General features: G+C 26.2%; 7 protein-coding genes across 7 annotated transcripts; 1 reads left to right on the top strand and 6 right to left on the bottom strand.

Annotated features, from left to right (window-relative positions):
• Window positions 1-3,224: 3,224 nt before the first annotated feature.
• Window positions 3,225-5,536, bottom strand: LOC129607926 (neither inactivation nor afterpotential protein G). Its single transcript, XM_055519186.1, has 4 exons — window positions 5,443-5,536; window positions 5,244-5,387; window positions 4,966-5,171; window positions 3,225-4,799 (listed from the first exon to the last, which is right to left on the bottom strand). The coding sequence occupies exons 1-4, from the start codon at window positions 5,513-5,515 to the stop codon at window positions 3,351-3,353; spliced, it is 1,872 nt and encodes a 623-aa protein (XP_055375161.1). The 5' UTR covers window positions 5,516-5,536; the 3' UTR covers window positions 3,225-3,350.
• A 1,128-nt stretch (window positions 5,537-6,664) lies between these two features.
• On the bottom strand, window positions 6,665-7,647 carry LOC129607865 (probable ribosome biogenesis protein RLP24). The gene is made up of 2 exons (XM_055519094.1): window positions 7,463-7,647; window positions 6,665-7,244 (listed from the first exon to the last, which is right to left on the bottom strand). Exons 1-2 carry the CDS (start codon window positions 7,541-7,543, stop codon window positions 6,753-6,755), a joined length of 573 nt encoding a protein of 190 aa, XP_055375069.1. The 5' UTR covers window positions 7,544-7,647; the 3' UTR covers window positions 6,665-6,752.
• Window positions 7,648-8,146: 499 nt separating this feature from the next.
• On the bottom strand, window positions 8,147-10,147 carry LOC129607864 (acyl-coenzyme A thioesterase 9, mitochondrial-like). Its single transcript, XM_055519093.1, has 4 exons — window positions 9,967-10,147; window positions 9,833-9,903; window positions 9,531-9,773; window positions 8,147-9,469 (listed from the first exon to the last, which is right to left on the bottom strand). The coding sequence occupies exons 1-4, from the start codon at window positions 10,026-10,028 to the stop codon at window positions 8,538-8,540; spliced, it is 1,308 nt and encodes a 435-aa protein (XP_055375068.1). The 5' UTR covers window positions 10,029-10,147; the 3' UTR covers window positions 8,147-8,537.
• A 326-nt stretch (window positions 10,148-10,473) lies between these two features.
• On the top strand, window positions 10,474-11,120 carry LOC129608059 (28S ribosomal protein S33, mitochondrial). The gene is made up of 2 exons (XM_055519370.1): window positions 10,474-10,787; window positions 10,838-11,120. Exons 1-2 carry the CDS (start codon window positions 10,671-10,673, stop codon window positions 11,054-11,056), a joined length of 336 nt encoding a protein of 111 aa, XP_055375345.1. The 5' UTR covers window positions 10,474-10,670; the 3' UTR covers window positions 11,057-11,120.
• A 537-nt stretch (window positions 11,121-11,657) lies between these two features.
• Window positions 11,658-13,921, bottom strand: LOC129607964 (GATA zinc finger domain-containing protein 8). Its single transcript, XM_055519240.1, has 4 exons — window positions 13,830-13,921; window positions 12,188-13,737; window positions 11,959-12,122; window positions 11,658-11,899 (listed from the first exon to the last, which is right to left on the bottom strand). Exons 2-4 carry the CDS (start codon window positions 13,647-13,649, stop codon window positions 11,774-11,776), a joined length of 1,752 nt encoding a protein of 583 aa, XP_055375215.1. The 5' UTR covers window positions 13,650-13,737; window positions 13,830-13,921; the 3' UTR covers window positions 11,658-11,773.
• Window positions 13,922-14,727: 806 nt separating this feature from the next.
• On the bottom strand, window positions 14,728-17,198 carry LOC129608051 (arrestin domain-containing protein 3-like). The gene is made up of 5 exons (XM_055519361.1): window positions 17,050-17,198; window positions 16,256-16,423; window positions 15,934-16,148; window positions 15,313-15,871; window positions 14,728-15,124 (listed from the first exon to the last, which is right to left on the bottom strand). The coding sequence occupies exons 1-5, from the start codon at window positions 17,159-17,161 to the stop codon at window positions 14,976-14,978; spliced, it is 1,203 nt and encodes a 400-aa protein (XP_055375336.1). The 5' UTR covers window positions 17,162-17,198; the 3' UTR covers window positions 14,728-14,975.
• Window positions 17,199-18,600: 1,402 nt separating this feature from the next.
• LOC129608103 (arrestin domain-containing protein 17-like) lies at window positions 18,601-19,722 on the bottom strand. The gene is made up of 5 exons (XM_055519427.1): window positions 19,611-19,722; window positions 19,421-19,543; window positions 19,139-19,353; window positions 18,915-19,059; window positions 18,601-18,749 (listed from the first exon to the last, which is right to left on the bottom strand). The coding sequence occupies exons 1-5, from the start codon at window positions 19,720-19,722 to the stop codon at window positions 18,601-18,603; spliced, it is 744 nt and encodes a 247-aa protein (XP_055375402.1).
• Window positions 19,723-20,096: the final 374 nt, after the last annotated feature.

Genomic DNA, 20,096 nt, shown 5'->3' with positions numbered 1-20,096 from the left:
TAATTGTTTAATGACATTATACATATATAAAATTCATTGATCAAAAAATTTTTTTTAATAAAAATACAATTAATTTGCAATAATAAGAGAATTGTTTGAAATTCTCGGACTTCTAAAATTGTATTGACATCAATATATTATTATATGCATACATAATTATTTTCCATTATAAAAATTCAGTTTCCCGCCCAACATTCGTGAAATGTGTTATATGAAAACTTTAACGAGTGCAAGATTTTAATTTGATTAAGGATCTAAAATGGACATATATCATTTGGTCAAGAGTAATTTTTGACACATAATCTTGCTCTAATAAGATATTTGGAAACAATGTGCTTATTACTATCAATCTTTTGCGCCATGTTTCTGTTTGACAATCTATATTACGCCATGTTGTCTTTTGTTAATACAATTAGATTTATGTAGTGTGTTATAGAAAAAATTAATAAATAATTTACGGCTAACCTTAAGCAATATGATATGGCAATAAAATTTTCTTCAATAGAACACATCATTGATTTTCAATATTTTACTTGTTAATACCAGATTATATTTATTTCCGGATTAAAGAATAATAAGAAAAATCAATAGAGCTTGTTTTGTAATTTGAGTGAATGACAATTTTTGTACATTCATATACATACGATATACATATACATATGTATTAATAATTTTTGGCAAAAAAAATTTAAAAATTTGTATATGTAGAATTGTGCACATTATTTACCAACAAATATTTTTGTTATAATTTTTCGTCCACTTTTGTTTTTTTTGTAATTTATATTATTTTTCACTTGTGAAAGTGAAAACGTGTTTTGCTTTCTCTTGTGTTTGTTTATTCGATATGCAAATCGAATAATTTTACATTCCGAAATAAAATAATTATTATTTTATTAAATTTTATAAATTTATTAATTTAATAATTTTGAATTTTCATAACTTGTTCGCAGGCATTTAAAATAAGAAAAATAATTTAGAGATTCTAGATTTGTACAACCGGTGTAACAGTGCCCCGTGACCGTATATAAAAATATATGGTGCACTCCCCTGATTATGGGGCACATCCTGTAATATCAGCTCGAGATCTAACCTCCTGCTGAACTCGAGTACCGTTTGAGGCCCACAATACCGATTTTTCCTACGGGAAAGAGCGTCACAGTGTCCCAAAAGGTGTACGAACTGCTTAATTATACATTATCAAACTATAATTTTAATTTTAATAAATCTTTTTTCAAATTAAATTTATACGAGTATAACTTATGGATAGGTATCATGCTAATCTTTCAATTTAAAATTTCAATTTGCAATTCTCATTTTTCTGATGAATTCTGTATATAGAGATTTTCTTTCAAGCCATTTTATCTAATATACATAGGTATAAGCACTTGATTTATGAAAGTATAGTATATACATATGTATGTATATATAATGCAGCTACAGGAAATCTAGAAATTTTCACAATAAATTTGTAAACATTTGTTTTATTTATAGTTAAATAATAATTATTAATATAAAACATTTTATATCTACATATATAATGTAAATATATATATATATATATATATATATATATATATATATATATATATATATCTATAATATTTTAATATTAATTTAAATTGTTTTATTATTCAATTTAAAATTTCTACATTATATACTTATGTATATATGTTTTTATGGATTATAATATATTTATATGTATATTAATAAATATTTAAAAAAAATTATAAAGGTATATATACCATATATTTTATTAACCTTGATATAGAATTAAAAGTGTTCATGAAAATTTTTAAATTTCCTTATATACATAAATTGCATATGCAAAAAAAAAAAAAATAGAAAAACAAATTCGAATTGGAAAATTTTGTATTTTTTCAATCTTCTATTTAAAATCCATTAAGGTGAATAACTTTATTTGAAAACTCTTCATTAGACCTATTTGTTTTTTCTCCCTCCTCCAATTTACATATATTAAATTTAAATTTTAATTTGTTTTTATTTATCCGTAAATAAGGCAAACGAAAACAAAAAAATTAATAAAAATTAAAATTCAAGTTCAAGTGTTTAGTGCATGTTTTTCATAGGCAAACATACTCATATGTATAAATAAGTACATATGTACATAATACTTATGTTATTCATTATACTGTTATACATACTTACATTGGATTTCAACACCATTTAATTTAGAAATTTTTTTTTTGAAATTCTAAAAATATTTAAAAATTATTATTTTATTGTGAATGCACATTTAGAAAATTTTTTTATGTACATACATGCATACAAATGCATGTACATAATGCACTTTTAGATTTTGTGCCAAAAAAAAAATTTTTTGTTTTTCAAAATAAAGTGGTTTTGTAGAAAGCTCACACAAAATCAGCTGATGAATAAAAAAATTTAAGTTAAAACATATTTATGTACATACATATGTATGTATTTATGTATGTATATTAATTTATCTCAGGGTAAATTTATAAAGCACCATGATTACATTTCGTCGAATTTTTAATTATTTTTTACTTTAATTTTACTAATTGTTAAAAGAATACCTTATGAGGTCAACACATTTAACAGATAAGTTAATAAATTTAATAATGAAATGAGCATTTAATGCAATTATTAAATTCATTACAGAGATGTTTCAATTTTTATGGGCATCCAAAAATTATGGAAAATTTTTTATCCTCTAATGCTAAATACCGAATACTTCTGTTAGTCAATTAATCAATTTAGTTATTTAATTAAACAAATAAATAAAAAACAATTTTTTTTTTGGCAATAATCCAATAATTTTTGCATTTCCAAAATGCATAATTCTCTAAGATATGTATATATGTACATATGTATGTATAATGTACATTTATACACATACACACATGCATATGTAGCTCCATATTTACGAGAATTATTTAATAATAAATAAAAGCTACTTTATTTTATATTTTAATAATTAAAACTCGTAATAACATTTTAAAATATTTGCTCGTATTTAGATAGTCATAATGGGAAGTAATAACTCGAAACTTTTGGTATCGTAAAATTTGACTGATTTTCTCTCTTATTTTATATTCGAAATATGAAGATCTAATATTAAATACTGCCTGGGAAAACTAAAATTCAATGTACCTCTATATAATATTAATGAACATAATTATTTTGGATAAATACCACAAAGTCAAAGCAATATTGGATACATACATACATGCAAACATCTTAAGTTAGAATCCACATAATAATTTATTATCACAAATATAACAATATACATACCATTTTATGACAAAAAAACAAAACAATATCTAAGCACCTTTAGTTCAAAACAAATTAATCCAATAAAATATTTATGTTTAATCTAATATTAAATGTGCAGCTCTTTTGGCAATAGCAATTAAAACTGAATTTGGTGTTCCTGAAATCGGTGTTGGCAAAATACTAGCATCAACTACTCTTAAACCTTCAACACCTTTTACTTTAAAATATTGATCCAATGGTGAAGTTTTATCATAAAGTGTTTCAATCGAACATGATCCGCCAGGGTGGTGTGAATTTAAAGCAACCTCTCTCATTAAACATTCTAAATATTTATCACTTGGTTGATTTGTTATAAAATCTTTTGTAGTTGGACCATACTCCTTGCATTCTTCATTTTTAGCCCAATGTATTTTAGGTTTTAGTTGTTGAAATGATTTTGATTCAATAATTCTGACCGCTGTTCTTACACCTTTAATCATACAATCAATGTCATACTTTTCTTTTAAATAATTTGGATTAATTAATGGTGGATCAAAGGGATTTGTGCTATTTATTTTTATATTGCCTCGGCTTTTAAGTTGATAACAACTTGTAAGTACTACAAAACCTTCTTGGCTTGTATTATAGTAAAGTGGAAAAACTGATCTAAATGAATTTTCTTTAAAATTCGATATTTCCATTAGAAATCGTTCATCAACGCTACCAGCACCAAAAATATTAATACCAAATGATTCATTTGATGATGAAATTGTACCAATAACACCAATATTACCAAAATACCCTTCACCCGTAGTTATATATTTCCATATTTCCCGAGAACTTAAAATTTTATCAATTGTTGCACTAGCTCTCTCTTTAATTGAAACAAATAACGGAAAAGTCATATGATCATAAAGGTTTTCACCGACTTTTGGAGATTCATGTATCATTTGTATATTCAATTTACGTAAAAGATGCTTTGATCCTATACCAGATCTTTGCAATATTCCAGGAGTCAAATAGGCCCCAGCTGATATTATTATCTCTTTTCGGGCTAATACTTTAATCGCTGTTCCATCCTGATCCTTCATTTTAATGTTAACACTTGAAGCCCTTTTATTTTTATCAAAATTAATTTTATCAACGTAAGCATTTATCAAAATTTTTAAATTTTCAAATTTAAAACTTGGTCGTAAAAACTTTTGATAAACATTAGATCTTATTCCATTTTTTATTGTATACTCAGTAAAATGAAAATTTAGATTCTCATTTCTAAATTCAGCTTGAAGGTTTTCAAAAGATTCTGATAATTTTGAATAATTTTTAGGTATTTTCCAAATATCTAATGTACGAGAATTATGATTTTTTTGCGGTGGCAAATTTTGATAATGTGATGAATTAAAATTATCAAATTCATTAAGATACTTTTGAATAGTTTCGTAATCCCAATCTGTTAAACCACATTTTTTCCAGATGTCAAAATCTTTTTTATGACCACCGAAATGAAGCATAAAATTCATTTGGGATGATCCTCCAAGACCCTTACCCCTTGGCAAGCATTGACGCTAAAAAAGAAAATAAAGTAATCAGTTAAGAAGCGTGAGCTAAAATTTAAAAATACATATGTATGTATGTATGTATGCAAAGCTATGAATTGAAAATTTAAGTAAAAAAAAAACAACAATATGAAAAAGAATATACATAGCTAGTTAGTATTAAGTAGCTATTCACCTGTTCATAAATAGCTTTTGATGAATATTTCTGAGGAACGGTCAATAAATTCCAATCATTATTTGATTTTTGTAATAAAGTTGCAAATATTGGAACACTTGAAGTCAATATATTAAATGTAGATCCTGCTTCAATTAATAGTACGCTATAGTTCGAGTTTGCACTTAAAGTAGATGCTACAACAGATCCAGCAGTACCAGCTCCGACTATCGTAGTGTTTACATATTAATACAAATCATCACAAAAATAATTAAAATTTAAAAATTTTACAATTTTACCTATGATATAATCAAATTCTTTTAAATTTATTTCATTTATATCCTTCACTAAATTTGGTATATTTTCGTTCAAACATTTGTTCCAGATTACAAATACAATACTGGCAATGGCAACAATTATTGATAATATTTTTGAAATATTTCCTAAAAATTAATTTAATTCTTTAAAATGCCATAAAAATTTTTATACCTAATTTACTTTTTCTTAATATACCCATTATTAAGGCTGTTGTTTTTCGTATTAATTTAAAATGCGCACTAATATTTAACATTCTAAAATGAAATTTTAAAATTTCTTTTTAGAAAACAAAAGAAAATAATCCAATTAGTTAAAAAAATGAATTCAATATGATGGTAAATATATACATACATACATACATACATATGTACAATGTGCTTACCTTTGTTGTGTTGGATAATGATAACAAAAAAAGCAAAAAATTATTAACGGTGCTTCGACACCCAGTACATAGTCTCAGTTGCTATGAAAGTAAAAAATTAAGTTTTGGATAATAGCAAAGCGCATATTAGTGAAATATGAAATGTTTTTTTTTTATTATTCATATTTTGTGGCATTGTACGATTGATTAAGAGAATTGCTTCCCTCATGCATAAACCTGAAATATGAATTTCTCACCCTTTTAGCAGTTTGAGTTTTTAAATTGGATACAATTTTCATGTGCATAGATTAAATACATTGTAATATTCGTACATCGTCACGTGTAAGCAAACATTTCCTAAGTTAAGCAAGTAAATATTCATAAAGTTTAATAAAATTTTTTGGATATTTTTTGAAAAGTAAAGATTTAATGAATTAATTTAAGAAGATAAAATAAAATTTCAAAAATTTAAGAATAAAAAATAAAATTTATATTATATGTACATATGTTGGTACTTATATTTTTACACTTGCACATACATATATACATAAATTCTGCCCAAGATAGATAATTATGAATTATAATGAAACCTGTTCAAGATAGAAATGTGACAATATAAAATTGATCGAAATATGTGAGTTATTAATTTTTTAACAGGAGAAATATACTATATAAAAAATTTATAGAATTTTATCTTGGACAGACCTATTATTGTATCAGAAAATTATTTTGAAATTTGTATTTTGGAAATAAATGTTTGTATGCCACACGTATATACGTTATTTCTCAAAAGCAGAATAAAACGTTTGATTTCTCAGAAAAAATTAGAATTTGAAAAAAGTTCTTAGGGCCGCAAGCTGAAATTTTTTGTAAAATAGAATAGGTTAAATAATATATGTACATAGGTTCTAATTGTGTACTGCATTAACGGTCTGCTGTACATTTTTTTAAGATTTTCATAGCCAAAATTTAGCTGAATAAATTATCACCTACAATACCTAATTTTTTATCACCTATAATACCTACAGAAAAATAACTACATTTTTAGGATATCTATAATGTTCATTATATTAAAATTATACACATACAAAATTTAAAAATATATATTTTAATTATAAAAATTCTTCTATTAAGATTCAGCCATCATTTCCATATCGCCTTCCGTAGCGCTTTCTTCCAATTTCCTTTCCAATTCCCTAGCATCAACATAAGTAATTTCTTCTTCTTCTTGTTCCATTAGTGCAGCTTCCTCTTCAGCTTCTTTAGCTCTACGTTCTTTAAGACCAGCTGCTGGAGATCTAATTAATGCAATATTTCTTTGAACATCTTTAACATCCATTTCAATTTCAACGTCACGACCCTTGCGAAGTCTTTGCATTACAAAATGAGCTTGTCGTTTTTCTTTAATTTCAGTTACACGTTTCATAGCATCAAGTGTTTTAAGCCATAATTCTCGATTATATTTTATTGGTATATTACGACGTTTTTCGAACTCAAAACTAGGGTCAATTGAAAGTTCTTTGCCAGCTGCTTTACGAAACGCTTTAGTCCATCGAACCTTACGTGGATTCTTCTTCTTTTTAAATGCTCTGTGACATTTGCTTCTGCAAAATTTGAAAATCTGAAATACATTATCAAATTAGACTATACTTGTACATATTATGTAAATTGTGTTTTAATTTTCATAGTTCTAAGATTTGCAATAACTTGTTTTTGATACATGAAATAGTAAATTGTCTATATGCATTTAATACTTTTATACTCATCCATAAATAAACACATTCCCGGTGCTACTGTAGATATAAATAACTACTTAAGATTTTATTTAATTATGCTTACCTTACAATCATTCCTTACAAATTGAATCCCATGACCAGGATATATTTTGCTGGAGCAAAAATAACAAGTTTCTATCCGCATTTTAAATAATTTTTACACAAAATATGCAAAAATTTTTAAAATACAAAATAGAGGCAATTTCACGTGTTTTTGTGTAATTAAAAAGAAATAGAAATTGTCAAACTGTCAAAGACAAATTGTGACATTTGACATTACAAAATCGATTTTTTGTGCCTTTTTGGGTGCTGCCAGTATATTTTATTTTTCGTTAAAAATTTTGTCTTAAGACAAATTTACAAATTGTTGACAAAAATGTTGAAATTTTAGAAATAAAATTTTAGTGTACATACATATGTTCTTTGTATTATTATTTTATAAATTTTTTTACGTTCAAAATTACGTTTAGGCGCCCGATAGTGCACTTTAGAAGTTAGGAAACATGTTGAAATTTCGAGTGTATCTAATCAGGTCTTAGCTAAAAAGTCGTTTCAATAAAACTGGTCTTATTGCAATTGCAGGTTATCATATCTTTAAAATGCTGCTTTGCTCAAAACTTAATCGTATTGAATATCGAAATCTTTGAAATTTTGCAAAGCAAAAAACTGACCCGGCCGATCTAGCATCGAAATTATTGCAGCTGAAAAAAAGTTTTAAACAACATTTAAAATACAACAAAAAATAAGTCTGATAGTTTAGAACTAAAAATTTAAATAAAATCATTTATTTAATATAAACCAAATTACTATTATCATAAATACCAGAGAAATAAAATATCTACATATGCGAATGTATGTTATGCACATCATAAATACCTACATACATACATTTGCATTGTTAACAAACAAAGATTTATAATGATTTTAGTAAAATATATATACATACATATAACGTACCTAACATTGTAAAAAATTGTTACTATTATGCAAATATTTTGCATTTTTTGTTTATTCTAGAATTAAATTCTTATCAACCCATACATAAAAAAATTACTTTGCGTTGATTCCAAATATCACTTGATTAAATTATCTGAGCTTAATCTATTAACCTTACTACATGGCAAATTATTATAAATTTTTTAAACTTTACTTAAGTTTTTGTAGTAAAGAAATTCTCTTCTACCTATTAAATTCCAAATACTATCCTGGTAGGTTTTTGGTAGTACCTTAGGCACATTGATATCACTCGCATAAGTATAATGAAATACATTTGTTACAGAAAAATTCGTATTGACTGTTCTTGTTTCTGTTATACAAACAACTTGTATATTTCTCCCTTCTGTGTAAGTCACGAAAGTTGTCATTTTTAATATACTATTCACATCAACAGGTTTATGGAAAATAATGTTGCTTATACATTTTATACGTGGAACTAAACCTGCATACAATGAAGAATTAATAATACTATTCTCAAATGCTTTTCTCATCAAAAATCCACCAAAGATTTTATTGTGAGCGTTTCTGTTTTCAGGAAATGCAATATCTATGTCGACAATACGAGTTTTATCCATCCAAAAACAATCTGGTGGCAAAATACGTTCCCCCGAAAAAATATCTGTGTTCGGTTGAGTTAATATAAAATTATCATGCATTAATTTTTGTTCCTCTTGTGTTGGTAATACCTTCAATAATGAACTTTCGCGTTCTTTCGAACGTCGATTTTTTCGTTCTTTACCACTCTCCAATATTTGAAGCTCATATTCGTTGTCAGCTTTTAATGGATTTACAGGTGCGGCTTTTGTATTTGTGGCATTACGTGCTGCCATAAGAAATAAAGATTTGGTTATCTTTTCCAAAGACCCATCAGGTTTGACCGTTTCAAGCCATACAACGACTTCAATTGAACTTGTTCCCACCCAAGACACATGACCAGATATCCTAATATCATTATGAATACTGGGAACAACGTCGGTAAAGTTAATTTTATCAACAAGTATAGTTACAAACGTATATGGTAAATTAATTTTGGGATCCAATTTCGGTATATAAAGATGTTTATGACATACCCACACTAATAATTTAAATTAATTAATAAAAACAATAATACAGGTATTTAGATAAATCAATTTTACCGGCAAATAAATCCATGTCTTCCATTAAACGCCCAAACCTAACTGACTGAGATGATGTAACATAGGAATCACTTAGAACATTATCTTTTGTCAATGGAATTAGCGCAGATGTAAAAGAATCATTCATACTTCTCGGTGGTAAATCTTCTAATTTTGGTTCGTATTGCGAAAGATGATCTCTTGTTTTTGGATGTGGTGTATAGGTGCTATCCAAACCTAGCCTTGTCATTATACTTCCTTTAACTGAATTTCAGATATTAAACAAATCATACTACCCAACTATTACATATCTAAAAACTTACTTTCTTTCATTGTCATTATTTTAACATTTCGGTCGATGTATGTAGGAAATCTCCCACCAGTAGAACTATGCCTGATATAAATAGAAAAATCTTTTACATATTATCTTTTTCAAAACCAAAAAATAACAAACTACCTCGAGAATAAATAAGGCTTCATCAGCTCTATTCGTAATTTCAAAATAGTGGTTCTAAACATTATCAAATTAATTTGTTTTTAAACTCGAAAAATATAAATAAGCTTTGCTTTCTTTCAAAAATCAAAATTATGTTTTACGCATTTTAGTAAAATTGACTAAAAAGTAAAACTTGTTTTTTTTTTACTTCAATCAAAACAGACAAATCAGTTTGACATTCAGATCTGATTTACCTTCCTTCAATCCAAGCCGACCATAATTTCACTTGGCTTAATTTTAATTTATGGGTTTATGGGAAGGAGTCATTCTACAAATAGAGTATAAAGAGTTATTATTTTTTCTTATTATAATTTGTGAGGTAAAAAAACTCGCATACGAGATAAAACTTAATATATAAATGATTTAAAATGTGATACAGTCTCTCGAAGGGAACAGTTTAATTACAAGTTAGCTTTCCTATAAATAGATAATATATGTATATTAAAATAACGGTCCTACCTGAAAACATTAGAGGTGACAAATTTCGCGATAAGTAAAAAGACTTAAGTTGGCTTGGCTGCTTGGCTAATAAACGTCAGCTCACAGCTGATTTAAAATAACAATCAAATATAACCTCATATTCAAAAAAAAATTCTGATGGAATAAAATTTAAAAAAATTTTGTATTTTTACGATCCATTTTTTAGATTTATTAATATATTTAAAATGAATAAATATGTTGAAATTATGAAAGTAGGAACACAATATGCTAAGCATATGGAATTCTTAAGAAACAGGATATTTGTTGAAGTTGCACGCAACACCAATGAAAAATCTATGAAGGTAAATCCCATTTGAATTTTTCTAAACTTTTTCAAAGACTTTATGCTTAGGTCGTAAGAATGTTTAGTGAAGAACCAGTTCAGAAGAGGGAAATGATTACAAACTGGTATCCAAGGCATGTTGAAACATATGTGTTAATGAAAAAACTTAGAGAATATGGATTGTTCAGAGATGAGCACGAAGATTTCAAGGAAGAAATGAAAAGACTCAGGAAACTAAGAGGAAAATCTGCCCCAAAGAAAGGCGAAGGAAAAAGATCTAAAAAATAAAATAATTGAATGTTAGTTTAGTTTTTTATAGGTGAATACACATACAAATATGTAATTAAAAGTATTGGGCTTTGTTTATTATTGATATGGGTTTATAAAGGTCTGTTTTATTAGTTAAAATCTCGTGATGCTTTGGCTAATTAGGTAATTTCTAATAGGTTTGCATAAATTTTTTGGATGTACCTAGTAAAATCGCGAATCTTTTCTTGCGTAAGCAAAAAAATAGCTACATATATATGTTTTAAGAAAAGATGACCGAATAACATCTAATTTTGTTTTGACAAAAACAAGTTATGGTTTAATAAAGGTACCAACCCCTCTAATTAGATATAACTAAACATGGAAATGTAAAAAAGAAATGGTTCGATTAATATTTCAAGTTACAAATATTAAGATCGACCTCCTCTGTTACAGCTTCTGAGACATTAAGAAAATCTTATTAGGGTCTTTCAAAAACCATTGTGTCTAAGTGTTTAGAATATATTGTTTTAGTTTTTCTCATTCTAAGACGAGCTACTTACTCCTGGTGGTAATAATTCATTTAATTTGATTAATAATTTACCAGTTAATGAAAAACCATGAAGCACAAAAAAATCAAAAATAAAATTTTCATAAATATAATTTAATCTTTAACTAAAAAATAAAGCGTTTAGGTATAATTTCATATACATTGATATAAATAAATAACTCAATATTCACGTTCTGAAGAAATATATACTATGATATCAAGTAGTCTAACGCCTTATCTTTGTTATTATCATATTTCAAAAGCGCTTCGGAAATTTTTTCTTCCTCAAATCCTAAGTCAAGTAATTCACTTAATGGTATTAAGTGTTCAACAATCTAAATCATAAAAGAAGTTTTTGAAAATAATAATAAATTATAATATATTTTTTACGTACTTTTTTGTCATCAGTTCCCAGCTTATCTGCAATTTTTGCAACTCGTTCAATTGGAAAGCCCATGGAACTAATATTTTGTATTAAATTTTGTGAAGACGGAGATAATTTCAAAAAACTTTCTGGCAGTTTTTTATTTTGATTTTCGATTTGTTGTTTACATTTTGCTATAAGAAATAATTTATCATTTTTGAAGTGACTTTTTTTTTTGAAGATAAAAACGTAAACTTACCAGCATAATCTTCTAAAGTTTGACTGTGATTTCGAATCCTTCTGCTTTCAGAATCCCGTACTTCATCATCTAGTTCTTTTAAAATATCTGGAACACTTTTAGATTTGCTTCTTATCGATTGTATTGCACTTTCTTCGAGCGTTAATTGTTTTAACGTTAAATTATTTGATTCAGTTTGATTAATATTAACTGGAATATTAGATACTATCCTTTGGTTTAAATTTGGAGATCTATACTGATTTAGATTTCCATATGTAATTGTTGGAGAATTGCATGTGATGGTTGTTGGTTGAAAATTTGTTCTGTATGTATTAAAATTATGTTGGTTGTTAAAATTTAAATAATTAGTATAACAAGGTGAATTTGAAGTTTTATCTTTATCATTATTTGACATATAATTAGAAAATTGATAATTCTGATTTGCAGGCACATTTCCATAACCAGTAAAATAATAATTATCTTGATTTGTTAAAAAATGTTGTGGATTAGATAAGGAACCATTCATATTTGTATAATTTTGCTGCAACTGATAATAATGATTAATAGAAGTATTCGGTACTTCAAAATTTCCTGACTGTATTTGTGTGACATTGGAGCTGCTGTTGTTATTTTTCCAATATATAGGAGAAGTCACACCACTCTGACTAACAGAAATTCCATTATTAGTTGCTACAGATGTATTTTCAATCTGTTCTTCATTTCTTATATCACTATTTAATACTTTTTGAGAAATTTCATTAACAGAATTTAAATCATTGATAGCATTTTCCTTTTTCAAGTTCTCTGAATTATTGGAATGTGATATATTATAAACTTGAGCTAAGATATCTAAATCATTTATTGTTTTTAGTTCTACATTATCAAATGGAGAAGATGTATCATTTTCGAAATCGGAGTAATTAATTTTGCCACCCATATTAGGTTTTAGATTAGAACCTAAATTACCTTTCCATGTTACAGGAGTCTGAGAATTGACAAGATTGGGCATATTTCTATCTGGCAATACTGTTGGCTTTAAGATTGTGTTATAATTTTGCTGATTATAAACTTGATTTAATGTCTCTGGATTACAAGTAAGAACATTAACAGGTGTTACACTTGGAGCTGTTGAATTGGTTGCTTCGGGTGAACTATCCGATTCTGCCTCATCACCAGATGAAATTTCATCTGCGTTTGGATAAGAAACAGTTGTTAATAATTGCTTTTGCTTTTCTTCTATTTCACGAGCTTGTTCTAACTCTAATTTTTGTAAACGGGACTGTCTATTAACTTTTTCTATTTCACGAACCCTTTTCCAGTTTTCAACATTTTTAATAACACTATTTTCTAATGCAAAATCATAATCAAAAATTCCGGGAGGATAGCCTTCAGAATTTAATCTATTAATTATAGTTTGTGGAATGTTTACTTTCGGCGGAGGTTTATATTTTTCTGAAATTTTCACTGGGACATCATCCATCATCCAGTATTATGAGTAACAATATATTTCAATGATAAAATTTTTTAAACAAAGTAGAAAATCTACTTTTAATAGATTCCTAACCATTTACCTGAAATTAATTTAAAGTACTTTAATGAATAGTATATAATTCTTATTATTGTAAATGGACAAAAAAGTACTTAAAGAAATTAAGTTTATTACCAAAAAATTATCTTTATTTTCATTACAAAGTTTTTGTTTTATACATCCACCTAAAAAAGTATGACTTTGAAGTTCTGCTAATCAGATTGTGACCCACAACTGTCACTCAGAATGGCATTGCCGTCATACAAAAAATTGTATTACAATAATCAGAGTTTTCCAAAAATTATAAATAATTTGTTTTTAAAATTTTTTTTCGGTATCAACTGTCTAAATTTCAATCTGTCAACTGTCGGAAGAATCAATATAATAAATGCTAACTTCATAGAAATAACATAAAAATAACAAAAATAATATTTTATTACCAAAGATTCAAAACAGTTGAGTTCCCCTTTTTGATTCCCTCACGAACAAATATATTCTTATAAAAAATTTGTATTTTTGTTATGAATAATAGAAGTAAAGGGTATATTTTGTTTTTGTAATAAATTAGATATTCAATTGTTTTTCATAGTTCTATAAAGAAGGAGTAGTTTTGTTTCAGTTTCAAATTTCGTTCTTATTTTGTAATTTACTACTGAACTATTAATTCTACTAATATTCTACTATTTCATTAAAATAATGGATTCTTAAAATCACTGTTCCCAAAGTATAAAGTTTAAAATGGGTAGATCTGAAAACCTAAAGAAAAAAAGAAAATAAAATTCTATTACCAGTCTAATAATTTTAGAGAGCTTTATGACTGAATACTGAACCATCCTTTATTCTGGTTTGAATTCTTCTACGAAACGGTAGATGGCACACTGATTGAAATGAAAGTTTTTTGCTATTTTTTTTTGACTTCATGTAACAGTTTTTAAATTAGTTTGAATTTTGAAACTTTTGGCCTGGAGTGAAATGGAAGAAGTAGCTGTCTAATATTATTTTTGGAAAAGAATTAGTGAATGCTAGTTTACTCACCGATTTGATATTTACGGTAAGGATTGTATGTTTTCTATTTATTTATACATTTATTTTTCTTACATGTAATTAATAACAAGATGTTTAATAATTATACATTTTTTTTAGAATAAAACAAAAATATATATACATATGTACATAAATGTGTACATAATATGTACTTGTTTGTACATAGCCATATAAGCACCTGCCTATACCTGGGCAAGTAAGTACCTACCTACCTACTTCGTAAGTTTAGGGGGTATTCTAGCTTTTCGTTGTAGATGATGGCGCTGAGGGTTCAAAATGATAAACTGGATACCTTGGGATATAATTAGATTCACAAATCGGGTGTTTATCGTCTTCGTTCATATTCACTCTTTGAAGATAAATTGCTTCTTCATAAGTTGGTGGGGCTGTAAGAAAATTGATTTAAAGAACTTATAATTTATAAGTGTATTTGTATATGTGTATATATATATGCATCTATTTTTTGTATATAGTGTCCTCTAGTAGGTACATATACATGTATACACAAACATATGTACATTAAAAAGAAATAACCTGCATCATAATTATACAAATAATTATTATGTATACTTACGCAATCCAAAATTAGCTGAAGAATTTTCGGGTGTTGTTGGGCTTTGAATATCATCAGATGGAGCTGAAGGAGCGGAAATGGGTCCATGCGATTGATTTGTGTAGTCAATAATAGGAATATTTCCAATTTGAATAGGAATCGTAAGAGATGGACTGGTATGTAAACCACTTACAAAAGCTTTAATACGAATTTCATAATAAACTTGAATAATTCTGCAGATAGATGTTGGACATGTTGGAGGAACAGCAGGAACTAATAAATCAGCGTGAAGTGCTTCTTTTGGCGAATTTTGTATTGAACCAATGACAATTTTTTTAACAGTAATTTTTTGCAACTTATACTTATGGGTTGGATAATCACTATGATATTTTATCATTTTTTTTAAAGATATCCCAATGTGTTGGACTGGTCGACCACTTTCATTATATAAATTTACAGTTATAGGTATATTTTGTCCAGAAACATATCCTGATTGAGGTATAGTTACTTCAATTATTAATGGTTTACTTGCACATGGCCAGCACCAAAATGTCTTTGAAACTTGTAATGTAGTTGGCAACTTGAAAAAACAAAATTTAATTTTTTATTAATGGAGTAAGAAAATATTTATCGTTTATTTACTCTGATTGACGGATGTTCATTGTTAAGATCGCTGACTCGAATTACTGTAAATCCAGTTGTAAACGTTTTATCAAATTTCCATGGACGATCGAATACAACTTTAGTTGAATAACGAATTTTACCATAACAACCTTCAACTGATGATGGTAATTGAGGTGGAAGTGCACAAGAAAATGTGTATATGTGTATTCCAGTATCAAGAGTTATTTCACTATCTGAATTATACGAAAATATTCTTTTAGTATGGATATTGATTTGGTACGTATAATTAAATTTTATTTTATAATATTTTATATTTTATAATACTTGTAAGTGTACTTACCATTTGGGGAACCACACAAATATGTGATAGTATGTATATAACTTTCAGAAGCTGTATAGTAAACTGTTTCTGTTCGAGTCTTGTTATTGTGTGGACGACTGTTATCAATATGTTGCTCCATCTCAGTCCATTTAACACTTGCTTGCCCGCTTATAATTAATGAAATACCTTAAATTACGTATTATTTTTGATATTTGATTATAAAAATCAGTATAACATGGAATTATCTATTGTGTTTCAACATATTATTTTACTTTTAAATTAAATTGTGATAAATGAATTGTTATTAATAATTTATTACTTTTGCAATTTCATTTAAAGTGATTCACTAATATCATTCATATAAAGTTAATCATGCATCATATGTGAATCGCTGTAATTTTTTCAATTAATCCTGTGTCAGCCTTTAGGCATTCATAAAACATTTTGACCACTTGATTACTGAGATTTTATAAGTAAAATATTTTGTTTATTTTTCTTCTAATCTTCGATCAAAACTAACTAAATATCAGTTAATATTAAGCAAATGTGCTATTAAGTATTATTAAAGTCGATTATTGATTATTTTAGGCAAATCATTTAAAAATGATAAGAAACTCATTTTTTATTGCAAAAATTTAGTTAGAGAAATTAAATTTGTTAACCTTATGTATTATATATAACCTTATATATCTCGGAATTTGCACGCATGAAGAAATTCAATAAACAATAACCTTAGTCAATTTTTGAAATTTATACATTTTGAAAAAATATGTATAAAGTGTTTTTCAATTTTTAAATCTAAAGCATTTCACCTCGTATTTTCATTGGTTTCTCTAAGATAATTTCAACTTTTCCATGTATAATTGATCCACTATAAAAGGTTGCTAAAGGATTGTTATCAAATTTAATTGCACACTGAACCATTTTGATTATTGTTTCAATTTACTCTACTTAATTACATATTAAGAAATATTGAAAAACTAACTTAGAATTGTAATTTACTTCCTTTTTGTATTAAAATTTAAAATAAAAAAACCTTATCTAATCAAAATACTAAATTGATAATTTTTTTTTTTTTGTATATTGTTAAGTAACTTTAATCAAACGAAAAATGAGTGTGGCGAAATTTCAATATTTGGCACTTAGGATAAGATTATTGAATATCACCTCAAAATATCTATAAAATATAAGTAATATACATACGTAGTATACAATGAGTTAATTAATGTTATAATTAAGTATGTTTGTGGAGTGGTACAAAGTAGGGAAATGTCTATTGTAAGAAAAAATGTGAGTTTTTACTATTCAGCTTTATTTTTTATTTTGAAAATTTTCTCTATTTTTCTTTTAATTAAAATTATTTTGTAGAGTTTTTGTTTTACACGTTAAGTCCTTCATTTTCAGTAAATCTTTCGTTTTGAACCAAAACGGTTATTGGTTCTCGTTTAAGTTTTTCTAAGTTATATTCAACATTAAATGTAATTAGAACTTTAGAATTGAATAAAAAGGAGGCACATGTCATAATTTAAATAATTTAAATTTAAATTTATGTTATTAAAAAAGATAAGATGTTCGAATATAATTAAAATTCCTCCCTGTGGCCCATAAAATTAACTTTTATAAAAGTTTGGAATTTCTAGTTAGTTAGTGAATCAGTTTTCTTTAATATAAATTTGTATTTTAATGATAATAGCATGATAAATGATGGGAATTACGTTTAATTTCTATTATCTTATTATTAATGTTGGTTATTCATTCTGTTTCTCATTCAAAGCTCCCAATATTCTAATGAACTACATTGGATCTAATAAACTACATATTTATATTTTGGAAAACTTTTTTTTTTATTTGCACCTGAAGAACATGAAAAAGTTAGCAAATTAACATAAATATGTAATCATAAATATGTAAATAATTTACATAAATATGTATACATATACAGTATAATATACGAGTGTTATTGAGAAAATATAAAATATACATGTTTAAGTCAAGATTGGGGCACCAACTGTTTCTTGTAATTTGCAATTTTATGTCCTTTTACATTCATCCTTATATAAGTGCTATTTCTCGGATAATTTTTCATTTGTTTTGTTAAACTGAAAAACTGGATATGCTGGTATGTATTTAGATTCAGCTATTGGATATTTTTCATTTTCATTCATATTAATTTTTTTAATGTAAGATGCTTCTTCGTATATGGTTTTATCTACAAAATAATGTAATATAACAAACTTTAAATCTATTAGAGTTAAAATAGCTTACATAATCTAGAATCAGTATTAAAATTTTTAATATTTATTTTATTATTTGAATTTGGTGCAGACATTTCAGTGTTTTCTGTTATATTAATACAATTTTTATCATTTTAGAGGAACATTTCCAATAATTATTGGAATTTTAACAATTGGAATAACGTTTGGTCCATTTAAAATCGCTTTCACATGCACTTCGTAATTAACCTGAATAATTTGACAAATTTCTTCATTAAATGTGGGTGGAACTGGTGGCACTATTAAATTAATATGAAATTCATGATTTTTTGAAGATTTTTGTGTTGAATTTATTATTGTTTTCGTAACTGTTATTTTTTCAACTTTAGAATTTTTGCATGGAATAATACTTTTTAAATAGATTAATTGTTTTAAAGAGACACTGAAGTGTTGTACAGATTTACCGGTCATATTATTTATATTAAATTTAATTGGTATACATTCACCACATACATATCCAGATTTTGGTATAGTTGCTTCAATTATGAATGGTTGACTTGTACAACAAAAACACCAAAATTTTTCTTGAGTTTCCAAAGTTGATGGTAGCTAAGAAATTAAGATGAAAAAATAAATTATATGTTAAATATTTCTTTTTTATAATAAAGAAAAAAATTAATTTTTTAACCTTAATTTGAGGATTTTCGTTATTAAGATCAGTAACTTTAATGACAGTGATTCCAGTTGTGAATATTTTGTTAAATTTCAAAGGGCGATTAAAAACAACTTTAGCAGAGTAACGAATTCGACCATAAACTCCTTCAACTGATGATGGTAACTCTGATGGGAGACTACATGTAAATTTATACACATGAGTACCGGTATTAATTGTTACAGCATTTCCTGATCATAGGGAGATTAAAATAAATAATTATTTAGATTTTTTGTTAGGGATTTAATTAGTACCAACCATTTTGTGATCCATGTAAAAAATTAGTTGAATTTATATAATTATTTTTAGCACTATAACTTAGATTACTCTTGAAGTCAAACCATTCAACAAAACCATATCCACTTATTATTAATACAATACCTAATAAATAATTATTATACGTTTATTCGATTATGTTAAAATAAAATTAATATAAAAAGTTACTTACTTTGTATATCAGTTGGTTTATCCACTGAAATTTCAACAGCTCCTTTAATAATTGAACCACTGTAAAATATTTTCCAAGGATTCTCGTCAAAGTTTATAGCACACTGAATCATTTTTGATTTTTTAATTAAGAATTAAAATCAAAATGTTTTGTACTCTACTGACAATATTGAAATATTTAATTACCGATAGGCAAATTTGAAATTTTTTATAAAGAATTTTCGAAACTTTTATCTAATCAAATTTCAATAATTTTTTATTTTATTTACCAAAATTATATTAGATATTGACGAAACCGAAGAGATATTCGGTATTGAAAAATTTAAGGCTAGTAGCGCATTGAAAAATTGCCTCAGAAAAAAAAATATCATGGTAGGAGGTGTCTGTTTTATGTGTACTTTATGTCGAATGTGTTTTAATTATTCTCTTAAGTAAATACATAATTGCTTTTATTAATAATATTTGCTCACTGATTACAGGATATTTG

This window comes from Condylostylus longicornis, unplaced genomic scaffold (assembly GCF_029603195.1).
Source record: "Condylostylus longicornis isolate FDR11 unplaced genomic scaffold, ASM2960319v2 ptg000030l, whole genome shotgun sequence".
NCBI classification, from domain to species: Eukaryota; Metazoa; Arthropoda; class Insecta; order Diptera; family Dolichopodidae; genus Condylostylus; species Condylostylus longicornis.
Note: the sequence above shows the minus strand (reverse complement) of the source record. Positions and strands in the feature narration are given on the sequence as shown.

What these genes read in the sequence shown, in the direction of transcription:
- LOC129607865 (XM_055519094.1), bottom strand. Translation starts at nt 7,543, where the DNA reads ATGCGGATAGAAACTTGTTATTTTTGCTCCAGCAAAATATATCCTGGT. An exon ending in TTGTAAGGAATGATTGTAAG is followed by an intron (nt 7,245 to 7,462) that starts GTAAGCATAATT and finishes AATGTATTTCAG; the next exon opens with ATTTTCAAATTTTGCAGAAG.
- LOC129607964 (XM_055519240.1), bottom strand. Translation starts at nt 13,649, where the DNA reads ATGATGGATGATGTCCCAGTGAAAATTTCAGAAAAATATAAACCTCCG. An exon ending in AACTTTAGAAGATTATGCTG is followed by an intron (nt 12,123 to 12,187) that starts GTAAGTTTACGT and finishes TATTTCTTATAG; the next exon opens with CAAAATGTAAACAACAAATC. An exon ending in TGGGAACTGATGACAAAAAA is followed by an intron (nt 11,900 to 11,958) that starts GTACGTAAAAAA and finishes TTTATGATTTAG; the next exon opens with ATTGTTGAACACTTAATACC.
- LOC129608059 (XM_055519370.1), top strand. Translation starts at nt 10,671, where the DNA reads ATGAATAAATATGTTGAAATTATGAAAGTAGGAACACAATATGCTAAG. An exon ending in CCAATGAAAAATCTATGAAG is followed by an intron (nt 10,788 to 10,837) that starts GTAAATCCCATT and finishes CTTTATGCTTAG; the next exon opens with GTCGTAAGAATGTTTAGTGA.
- LOC129608103 (XM_055519427.1), bottom strand. Translation starts at nt 19,722, where the DNA reads ATGATTCAGTGTGCTATAAACTTTGACGAGAATCCTTGGAAAATATTT. An exon ending in TTTACATGGATCACAAAATG is followed by an intron (nt 19,354 to 19,420) that starts GTTGGTACTAAT and finishes CCCTATGATCAG; the next exon opens with GAAATGCTGTAACAATTAAT. An exon ending in TAATATAAATAATATGACCG is followed by an intron (nt 18,750 to 18,914) that starts GTAAATCTGTAC and finishes TTAATTTAATAG; the next exon opens with TGCCACCAGTTCCACCCACA.
- LOC129607864 (XM_055519093.1), bottom strand. Translation starts at nt 10,028, where the DNA reads ATGTTTAGAACCACTATTTTGAAATTACGAATAGAGCTGATGAAGCCT. An exon ending in AATAATGACAATGAAAGAAA is followed by an intron (nt 9,774 to 9,832) that starts GTAAGTTTTTAG and finishes TCTGAAATTCAG; the next exon opens with TTAAAGGAAGTATAATGACA. An exon ending in AGACATGGATTTATTTGCCG is followed by an intron (nt 9,470 to 9,530) that starts GTAAAATTGATT and finishes TTAAATTATTAG; the next exon opens with TGTGGGTATGTCATAAACAT.
- LOC129608051 (XM_055519361.1), bottom strand. Translation starts at nt 17,161, where the DNA reads ATGGTTCAGTGTGCAATTAAATTTGATAACAATCCTTTAGCAACCTTT. An exon ending in GAAACCAATGAAAATACGAG is followed by an intron (nt 16,424 to 17,049) that starts GTGAAATGCTTT and finishes ACGTAATTTAAG; the next exon opens with GTATTTCATTAATTATAAGC. An exon ending in ATGAACATCCGTCAATCAGA is followed by an intron (nt 15,872 to 15,933) that starts GTAAATAAACGA and finishes TGTTTTTTCAAG; the next exon opens with TTGCCAACTACATTACAAGT.
- LOC129607926 (XM_055519186.1), bottom strand. Translation starts at nt 5,515, where the DNA reads ATGTTAAATATTAGTGCGCATTTTAAATTAATACGAAAAACAACAGCC. An exon ending in AATGGGTATATTAAGAAAAA is followed by an intron (nt 5,388 to 5,442) that starts GTAAATTAGGTA and finishes ATTAATTTTTAG; the next exon opens with GAAATATTTCAAAAATATTA. An exon ending in CAAAAGCTATTTATGAACAG is followed by an intron (nt 4,800 to 4,965) that starts GTGAATAGCTAC and finishes TTTCTTTTTTAG; the next exon opens with CGTCAATGCTTGCCAAGGGG.